At 40.4% G+C, this 10,270-nt stretch overlaps 1 protein-coding gene across 1 annotated transcript; it reads right to left on the bottom strand.

Annotated features, from left to right (window-relative positions):
* Nucleotides 1-195: 195 nt before the first annotated feature.
* Nucleotides 196-2,542, bottom strand: chchd10 (coiled-coil-helix-coiled-coil-helix domain containing 10). Its single transcript, XM_034546878.1, has 4 exons — nt 2,285-2,542; nt 1,480-1,693; nt 638-779; nt 196-406 (listed from the first exon to the last, which is right to left on the bottom strand). Exons 1-4 carry the CDS (start codon nt 2,323-2,325, stop codon nt 387-389), a joined length of 417 nt encoding a protein of 138 aa, XP_034402769.1. The 5' UTR covers nt 2,326-2,542; the 3' UTR covers nt 196-386.
* Between the last annotated feature and the right edge of the window lie 7,728 nt (nt 2,543-10,270).

Here is a 10,270-nt window from a genome sequence, read left to right as displayed (position 1 = left end):
GCGCGTCAGACCACCATCTAGCGGCGCGCCGAGGTACTGCCAATGATAAGATTGATTGAATTAAAACGTATTTTGTATTGACCATTACAGCCGAGCGGAAAAAACTAGTGGAAAATAAATAAATACATTGACAATTATTTTTTTTTTTTAAATACAGTAAAGGGAAACGGGACATAAAGACAACCCACACGGACATAATGTGAAAGTAGATAGCAGCTATTTATTAAGGTTTATCTCTGTACATGCCAAAAAACATTTCATACATTCCATTGTTGTCAAACAAAACCGACAAGCACACTTGTCCATTCACATTTTTGTGTTATGTGCTCATGTCTACAGTATGTTTCATTGAAGTATGTCCATCACGACAGCCGATGACCCATCATTCACACCAGTGATGTCACACCTACAGTAAAACAGAAAGGTCAACATGATACAGGTCAAAATCATTGATGTTTTACACTTGTGTGTAGAGAGTTGCTCTGTAAAAGTGGAAGAACTGTGAAAGTATGTTCCTGATCATGTGACATGCCACGATAACCAAATGTAGTTACATGAAGCGTACATGAAGAATTACATTAAAAAGTTCAGCAGTGCTGTACTATGTGGCTCTAGCCATCATTCACGACGGACTCACCACGGGAGAACTTGCACTGTTTGAGCGCCTCATTGAAGCCCTCACAGAAACTCAGGTCTGTCTGGTTGGTGGCACAGTCAAGGAACTGTTTGACCTCAAAGTGACACGGGCCGGGCTGGGCTGGGCTGGACCGGGGCGGCTCCTGGAATTATACAGGCAAGGAAAGAAAGGCATCACGTATTGGCACAACTCAACAAGCAACACCAGCCTTAAAGAAAAGCTACTGGCCACATTTTCCACAAATTAGTTTTTTTCCCTTAATATAATATTCATAATTTTAATTATAAGAAATAACACACGAGTAGGGTCGTAAGCAGCTCCCATGACTTTTACTTTACGAAGTTGCTTTATCATTCTGTAGTGGCAGTGCAGTTCTTATTTTTTTATTCAAGTTCAAATGTTTTAGAGAATCCAACAACATATGAAAACTAGAGAGTAGCCACGGTAGAGCAGGTTGGTATGCATTAGTCAGTGGGACTCTGTACAGCCAGTTGTGCAGCAAAACCTGTACCAGTGACTTTACTGACTAATCTTCACAAAAGCAGTCAACAGATGATCTCCATTTTCTAAAGATAACAATAATAATGATCATGCTTGAGCAATTGACAGATTAGTTAACTAATCAGCGGCTTTATACTTTAAATCCTTGGTCGAGGGGGAGGAAATGTTGTCTTTGAACAATTTCAGAAAGTTGAGGGAACAAACATAAAGTCAGACTCAAAACACACCCAGACAAAAGTGCAAGACCTCCCAATAAGGAGGACCTACTTGACGTGTTGAAGTCCCTCTAGATTGCGTTACCCAGCCATCCCGACGCTGTCTGAATGTACTTCAGCTCTTACCTGGTTTGTAGGCTTGGCTGGTTCATTGCTGCTTCCACCAGTTGATCCTGAGAGGCCGCTGACAAGGACGTGGCCCATCGCCGAGCCGACTGCCACCCCAGCAGCTGTGGTAGCGATCTGGGCCATGAGGCCCGGACCCTGGGACTGAGCTGGAGCCGGGGCCAGCGCAGAGGGAGGTGGATGAGCGGGGGCCGGAGCATGGGATATAGCTGGACTACAAACATGGCAAAAAAAACAGTCCATTTATTTTGGATTAGAGAGGTTCAACAGGACATTAGGGGACATTCCTTATTCTGTGGCAAACCACCCACTTTTCTGTCCATTCAGCTGTATCAGAGGCGTAGCTAATGCACTTTAAGTATGAATGAATATGTATCTTATATCACTCAGGGCTTTTCAGTGTCAGCTTCCTACCCATTTGTTTCGTCTATAAAATACCACCAGACAGTGATGCCTTTATTTTGGTACAGTTGAAGTCCCAAGGAACCTTTTTATAACAACATTCGTTATAGTTGTTTGAGGACGTTCATATAGGAGAGTAATGCTGGTGATTGCTAATTGTTAATTTCCTCAAACAAACAAAAAATGGCATGACAAGAGGTCATGATCGACTAACTGTGTTTCCTTTCATGCTTTGGCAACATTGTTATTCTAAACTTCCATGACAATAAATACGATCAATATCTGTTTTACGTCGGAATGAGCGCTATTTCCTGCGGAACCAGAATATCAAAGTATGCAATATCCCAACACCACAGAATAAGCCCGTTTTCCCCTTAAATCCCCTTATGATAAATGTATCTACCTGGCTGCAGCTGAGGGACGGCTGCGGCTTCCTCTGGCCATGTCTGAGGCAACTCAAAGTCGGACTTATTGAGGGATAAAGAACGGAGTCGCTCTGTCGTTGTTTCTACAACGTGTTTTCCTCCCGTTCTGCTGCGCTGTGGTCGCGGCCGGCTGACGGCAGCGGTTCATGCACGCGCCACTGACCTTGCTCAAGGGTTTGACGCCGCCGGCTACGTAACGTACACAGATGTCGCAAGACTTCAACACGCTGACCCAAAAAGACGTCGCTTCCGCTGTGGGTCGAGCATCGCAACTGTCGCGAGAACACCTCCATCTGTTGGACGGGAGTGCATGCGCGTGAGCGCAGAAGCTTTATGACTTGTGTTGTTTAAAATGTTTGTAGTTGTTAGTAGTTCGTAGTATTGAGAAGAGAGAGAATAGTTCACAATTTCATTGTGTAGAAAACAAGTTATTCAATGTAAGCTAACAGTGGTGGAATGTGACGCACTTTAGTAGGATACAAGTACTTGTATTAGTACTACTTTCTAAAAATAAATTTACAGAAAATATAAATAAACTAATGCATTATGATGTATTATGATAGATTAAATTAGCCAACATTATGCAAAGTAATTAAAATGAGCTCCTCCTTCCCCAGCTGCAACATTAAAGCGCTGAACACATTAATGCAATAATAATTATAATCCAGAAATATGTATTATTCTGCATAATATGTAATTTGTTATTGTTGGTACTTTAAGTACATGTTGATTCGAATATTTGTGTACTTTTACTTGAGTAATATCTCGAATTTTGAAGAAATGTTATTTGTTTTATTTATTTACATTATTATTGCTACCTATATATTAATTGTGACTACTTTTTTTCTTTTCCCACCTGGACCTCTGCAGTTTCTACTCTTTTCATCTCCACGCCTACTGGTTTGCATTTAGTGGAATTAGCCAGGAGGGGGCGACATTGCTCCATTTCCAGATGATACGTCTATTTCGCATAATCTCAATCAAAGAGGCCTGCAACACACACATTTATACAGTAAGAGAAACAAACAGCAGGCTACACACCAGCACCACAACAGCTAATGGCATTCCTGTTAGCTCTTCTACTTCCAATTGAACTCTCTCCTTGCTGCTTATGTTTTTTTGTAAAGAAAATGAGTTATTCAATGCAGCAAAAAACAACAACCAAAAACAGATTCTCTCTCTCTCTCTCTCTCTCTCTTTCTCTCTCTCTTTCTGTCTCTGGAAGGAGCCGGTCTTCCTGCTCTGAGTTCCCAGAGTTCCCGGCTGCTGGCAGCAGAATGCTGGGAATATCCGGAGAGGATGGGGAAGTGACATCACAGCGGTGACCTTCCGTACCAGGCCATATCACCTGGCGCAGGCTGGAGGAGAACTACCAAACACACACACACACAGCCAGAAACACATACTTTTCTCTTTCTCAGCACACACACATTCACTGAGAAACCGTATTGACACACTTCAGTTTGCTCTTCAGGAGAAGAGATAGAGAGAGGAAACATTCCCATGAAGAGAGAGAAGAAGCGATAGCTTCAAGTGAGAACACTTCGCATAGACAGGCTGAGTTAACCACATGTTTGAAAAATCCCTACCTCGCTCCAGAAGGTTCCTCACATCAACTCCGTCTGTCTTTCTACTTATTTGCCATCTTCTACCGCATGACCATCTAAATTGATCAGCACTACTTATTTAGACTCAGCCAGCCCCACAGTGCACAGTGCTGTGCACACTTGGTCACTCAAAGGGTTTTAATAAGATACAGAATGACACAAAGACAGAGACATGACTTCAACCGGGCCCTTTACCTGTAACATCTGCTCATGGTCCACATAAAATGAAATTAATGAGTGAGTGTTTTTTTTTCTTTCTGGATGAATATTTTGGGCCAAGTTAATTTACTCAGGTGCTTAGGTACAGTTTGAGGGCACAGTGTCCCAGTTCAGAGTGTTTAGCAGTTCCACCAAAAGTGATTTTCCCCCTAAACTTCTTTATTTAAATAAACGTTCGAGGTAAAGTCATCGCTCATTTCATTATAAAAGCAAAGACCATATACAAATGATTACACATTTTTGTGGCAGAACCTTTTTCTTCTTGTCTAATCCTTTAATCATTCCACAATCTTGTGCTGCTTTACAGGATCATTTGTGGTGTAGGCGGTCCAACCCTACAAACAGAGGAACCAGACATGCAGTGAAACACAGGTTGCACACAGATGGGAGCTTGGCGTTAGTTAACATAACTTGGACTGGAGTGGAGATATTTACTGAGTCTAGAGTGTCTCAGAGGTAACATTCTTTAGGAGCAACGGCTGGAAAACACATAAATACAAACCCACGTACTTGCACAATCACAGACCTACAGAGACAGACACATGCACACAGCAAATACTATACAGAAAGAGCAGGATGGACAGAAGAAGACATGGACGTCTTGGGGGAGGCGTGGTCACAAGAAGAGAGGGGGGAGGCAATAGATGCCAGGAAAGAAAGAGAGAAAGAAAGAACATGCAGAAGCCAAATCAGGCAGCGCGGGAGGAGGGATGAGTAGTGATGGGCTGAAGAGGGTGGGAGGGAGGGAGTGTGTGGTGGAGACGTCATTATACGGGAAGACAAAAGAAGAAGGGATTCTCTGGTCAGCTGCTGCTGCCACTGTCTATTGTCCTGCCGACGGAGGACCCCCCTCATCACACACACACACACACACACACACACCCACACGCACACACACCACCACACACACTCTCTCATCTTGTGTTGGACATCACTTTCTTTCCTTCAAGTTCAACTCTGATTACATGGCCGACCAACTGGCAGGCCCCGACATTTAAAGATCCCGCTAACCCCCTCTCCGAAACACCAGCTGTGTCATCTGAGTGTTTTTCAGTAAGTCTGAGATCCAACAGATGTTTGCTCCCAAAATACGGAATGCAGAAAAATGTGCAAAGAAGTTCAGGCGTGGAAAGAAAGCAAGAAAAGAATACATACTTTTATCACCCAACCAGAAGTAAGATTGCTCCAATTGAAAACTAATCAAGTACAAATATTGTTGACCAACACCTCTCTCTTAAATAACTTAATGAGGGACCAAAGATTCATATACAATTTCAATGGCACATGCTCCTGATTTTGTAACAACAGCATATGGTAGCACAAATAATAAGAGATACTTAAAAAAAGGGGTTTTAAGTTGCAACTTATTGCTTTATTAAACCCTTAGATGCATCTGTCTTTCATAAATAGTCCCTAGCCTATAGGCCTAATGGCTTTTGTTAAACATAAATGCTAGCTTTATCCTTTAGCTAAAACACACAATTTGAATTCCATACCAGCTTCTATTAAGCCATCTCCAGTGCAAGCAAATGTTTGCTTATATATATTCTTCACACACATCAACATTTAAATGATCTTGCTGTGTAAAATGATGTAGGTGAGGGGTCTGGCGATGTGACTAAAAGGGAGGACAGATTCCCATAAACATCCATAGAAAACACATGAAAATACAGATGGAAATTTGGGGAAATGACACAAAATTGCACCCTTTCATAACTCACTTACACAACTGCATACATCATGTCTTGATAGAAAATCATTCACAAAAAGTAATTTGTTTTATCATATGGCATATTGTTTATCTATAAAACATGAATCAGTGATTCATTGTCTACTAATAAAGCTGTAATTTACAACTTATACACCTATTGTAACGCATGTCTTACTCGTAAGTTGTCGTCATCCAAACTCTACTTTAGCAAATGCACAGTTTCTGATTTAAGACCGTTTTTCTTTTTTTTTAAAGCAGAAGTGCATGAAAAAGCTGCCTAATTAAACGAACAAGAGTGCTTGTAATTAGTTGTTTTCCACCCATGGAGAAGTTTTATTGTTATAAAGAGGGATGCTTTATAAAAAGAGGCAATAAATTCAGCCAACTAATAGAAGCAGCTATGACTGAAGCTCCTTTCTTCCCTTTGTGTGCGAGGCGTGTATGTATGCGCCTCACGTAGTCGCCTAAAGGTGCTGAGCTCTGCATTATCATTTATCTACCTCCCTGGTGTTTCAGGCCCTGTGCACTGCTGCTCATGTTGAGTAAGAATATCAAAGTGTGTTTGTGTTAGTCAGTGTGAGTTCATAAATGTTTACAAGTCCATTTTTTTTAATGTTTCTTCATTTCGGCTTGCAAATCCATCCAGAGCAAATGACCCTTGACCAACTGACCTCAAAAATATTCAATCGTCCACTGTCTCTGCACAGTGTGTGACACTCTGGTCCATTCTGCTTTAATTGACCTCTCTTTGACACACACACACGCAGACAGACACAATAGGAGACCCGGCACATTCCTTTCCCCAGGTGGCATAAAAGACACGGCCAGATCAATGGCCTAATGGGCTCCAAACCAATGGCCGACGATCATTAACCCCTGACGAGTGTGGGTTCCTCATACCCAAGCCAGACTATTGTGTGACCACTGTGTGTTCGTATACAGACTATTGTGTGACCACTGTGTGTTCGTATACAGACTATTGTGTGAGGGTTTTTTTCTGCCGTGTGTAGCTGGTTAACTGCTGGACGAGGGGTCTAAGTTAGGGCATTAGATGGTGACAACATGTGTTCTCTTGACCTGAAGAAAAGGAGAAAAGCTGGACATTAACATGTGCCCAAAAAGGTGTCCCACAAAGAAGTGATAGACAGACAGTGGTGGAATATGAGACAGGAGATTGAAGTACAATTTGGTGGTAATTGTACTTTACTTTAGTATTTCCATTTCATGTTACTTTAGACTTGTACTCAGCTACATTTCAGAGGAAAATATTGTTGGATTTACCTCACTACATTTATTTAACAGTTACTTCTCAGGTTTCGCTATGTTGAAAATATGAATGCATGCATCTGTAATAATGCAGCGATATATATGATCAATATAACACTCTTTTTTGCATGTGATTTTGACACTTATGTGCTTTGACTTAAATCACATTTTGACTACAAGTCTGTTCCTTATATTTAAGTTTTTTATACTGTGGTGTTGATACTTCTCCCACCACCAAGTCATTTAGCACCCAAATATTTTGGGTATTTGCAATGACACCACTCCTTAAAAAACATGACGTTCCAGTATCCTCATTATACCAACTAAGACTTAAACATTACATTAAAGAGATACCCAGACATCACAATTTCATTTCAAACCCTGAATTCTCTCCCCTCTCTTTCTCACTCTTCCCCCAAACAGCTCTCAGATTCAGCAGAAGATCACTCCATCCCTCTTTCTCCTCCAGGCCTCCACTCCAAATCCACTGTCTCCATGCAGCCGTGTGTGTGTGTATGTGTGTGTGTGTGTGTGTGTGTGTGTGTGTGTGTGTGTGTGTGTGTGCGTGTGTGTGTGTGTGTGTGTGTGTGTGTGTGTGTGTGTGTGTGTGTGTGGAGGGCTGGTGGTGGGAGGACAATGGGCAGAAAGGGGGCTGGCTGAATGGGACCATTGAGTCTGCTCAGCCAAACAGAAAAGCATCTTCCATCTCACTTCAAAACCCACAGTTTCACTCTGTACAACCAGGCCTTTATTCTCCATAATTACTCCCTGACACACATGTATACGCACATGCCCGCACACACATACATACACACATACATACACATGCATACATATTTAAAAATATGAATGATTGTAGACAATAATCACAAAAATAATACAGCCAGGCTGACCCTTGAAAGTCTAAAATGTCAAGTGTCAGTGTAGTTATATGTCTACAAGCTCAATATTTCATCACAACAACTGAACCTTACATTTATAATATTAAGAATGTTTTGATGTTTTAACAAATTATATATAGCTGCATGTCTACACAGATGTTGTATGACTCTCAATATGAAAAGGCAAGTGTCAAGGTGTAGGTTGAGAGAACATACTGCATACATCATCATTGTAGACAAGCACAAGCACTTCATCATACACATGTAGGCATGCTGATAAATACACATTGATCGTGGCAGACAGGAAGACCATGGAACAAATTGATACTTGTCGCTTTATCAGTAAGCTGAGTTTCATAAGAATTGTGTGTTTTTTATGAATAAAATGTTTTCAGTCAAGTGAGTCATCACATTATCTTTTCATACTGGTCGTCCTATAACTTCAATATACATGTGTCAATACATTTCCTATATTTGCAGAGGATTGTATCTCCCCTTCCCATTGTTCATTGCCGTGTCGTGCATGGAATGTTGTGCAATGTTGACATTTTGCAAAGTTATTATTTTTGTGAGCTCTTTTTTCTCTGTTTTTGCAACTAATCAATTGAGTTGTTTTATCGTAAATTGTATGCTTTTATATACCTTGCCCTTTGTCATGTAATCTGGCCATCTGGCTGGTGAAAATGTTTGGATGCTATTGCAGTCAGTAACTTGTCTCTTCCCCTTAATTTGCTGTACACCTGCACCTGACCTAAATATACGATGGGGTGTGCATGCTCTCAGCCACCCAGCTAGAAAGGCAATTTAGCCAGTGCATATAGATTAATTTCCAAAGCCATCTAAGCCTCATTTTCTTCACTGTTATAGGAAAAATAGCTGCAACAGATGTGTCACAATATGTATTAACAACCTAATTCACTGTAAGCCCTTTAACAAGAGGTATTACCGCAGACAGCCTGTCAGACAAAGGCAGCGGGCCCTGACAGAGAACATGCTGTCACACAGTGCAGTATCACCAACAGTTTTTTGTCAGTGTTGCACTGGGCCATTTAAACTCCACCGAGCTCGTTAGCCTAGATCCAGCCCTGCGGCCAGCCTGCTCATTGTACATCCAGCACACTGAATCATTGTGTAGGAGGATAATCCATACACGGTAATTGGTACACCCTATCATGCAACACATAAGGACAGCAGGATTTAGATGAGGGTGGATGGGTGGGTCGATCCATATATTGTCCATAGTTAGGGAGTACTGTAAACATGTAGAACATTGTGTTAACACAAACAATGAATTAATGAATCCAGCCACCTATACACCTATTTATCTATCTATCTATCTATCTATCTATCTATCTATCTATCTATCTATCTATCTATCTATCTATCTATCTATCTATCTATCTATCTATATATATATAATATATATATTTATCCAGCTATCTAGATATGCATCCATCCACCTATCCACCTATCCACCTATCTATCTATCTATCTATCTATCTATCTATCTATCTATCTATCTATCTATCTATCTATCTATCTATCTATCTATCTATCTATCTATCTATCTATCTATCTATATATTATATATATTTATCCATCTATCTAGATATGCATCCATCCACCTATCCACCTATCTATCTATCTATCTATCTATCTATCTATCTATCTATCTATCTATCTATCTATCTATCTATCTATCTATCTATCTATCTATCTATCTATCTATCTATATATATATAATATATATATTTATCCAGCTATCTAGATATGCATCCATCCACCTATCCACCTATCCACCTATCTATCTATCTATCTATCTATCTATCTATCTATCTATCTATCTATCTATCTATCTATCTATCTATCTATCTATCTATCTATCTATCTATCTATCTATCTATCTATCTATCTATCTATCTATCTATCTATCTATCTATCTATCTATCTATATATTATATATATTTATCCATCTATCTAGATATGCATCCATCCACCTATCCACCTATCTATCTATCTATCTATCTATCTATCTATCTATCTATCTATCTATCTATCTATCTATCTATATATATATATATATATATATATATATATATATATATATATATATATATATATATATATCCATCCATCCATTCCATCCATTATCACCCGCTTATCCGGGGTCGGGTCGCGGTGGCAGCAGGTTCAGCAGGCCGACCCAGGCTTCCCTCTCACCCGCAGCACTTTCCAGCTCATTCTGGGGGATCCCGAGGCGTTCCAAGGCCAGCCGGGAGA

Source organism: Cyclopterus lumpus, chromosome 12, assembly GCF_009769545.1.
Source record: "Cyclopterus lumpus isolate fCycLum1 chromosome 12, fCycLum1.pri, whole genome shotgun sequence".
Lineage (NCBI taxonomy): Eukaryota > Metazoa > Chordata > Actinopteri > Perciformes > Cyclopteridae > Cyclopterus > Cyclopterus lumpus.
Note: the sequence above shows the minus strand (reverse complement) of the source record. Positions and strands in the feature narration are given on the sequence as shown.

Excerpts from the sequence above, each read along its gene's own strand:
- chchd10 (XM_034546878.1), bottom strand. The coding sequence starts at position 2,325 with ATGGCCAGAGGAAGCCGCAGCCGTCCCTCAGCTGCAGCCAG. Across the intron at positions 780-1,479 it reads CAGCCAAGCCTACAAACCAG|GAGCCGCCCCGGTCCAGCCC; the intron begins GTAAGAGCTGAA and ends GTATAATTCCAG. Across the intron at positions 407-637 it reads ACAGTGCAAGTTCTCCCGTG|GTGTGACATCACTGGTGTGA; the intron begins GTGAGTCCGTCG and ends GTTTTACTGTAG.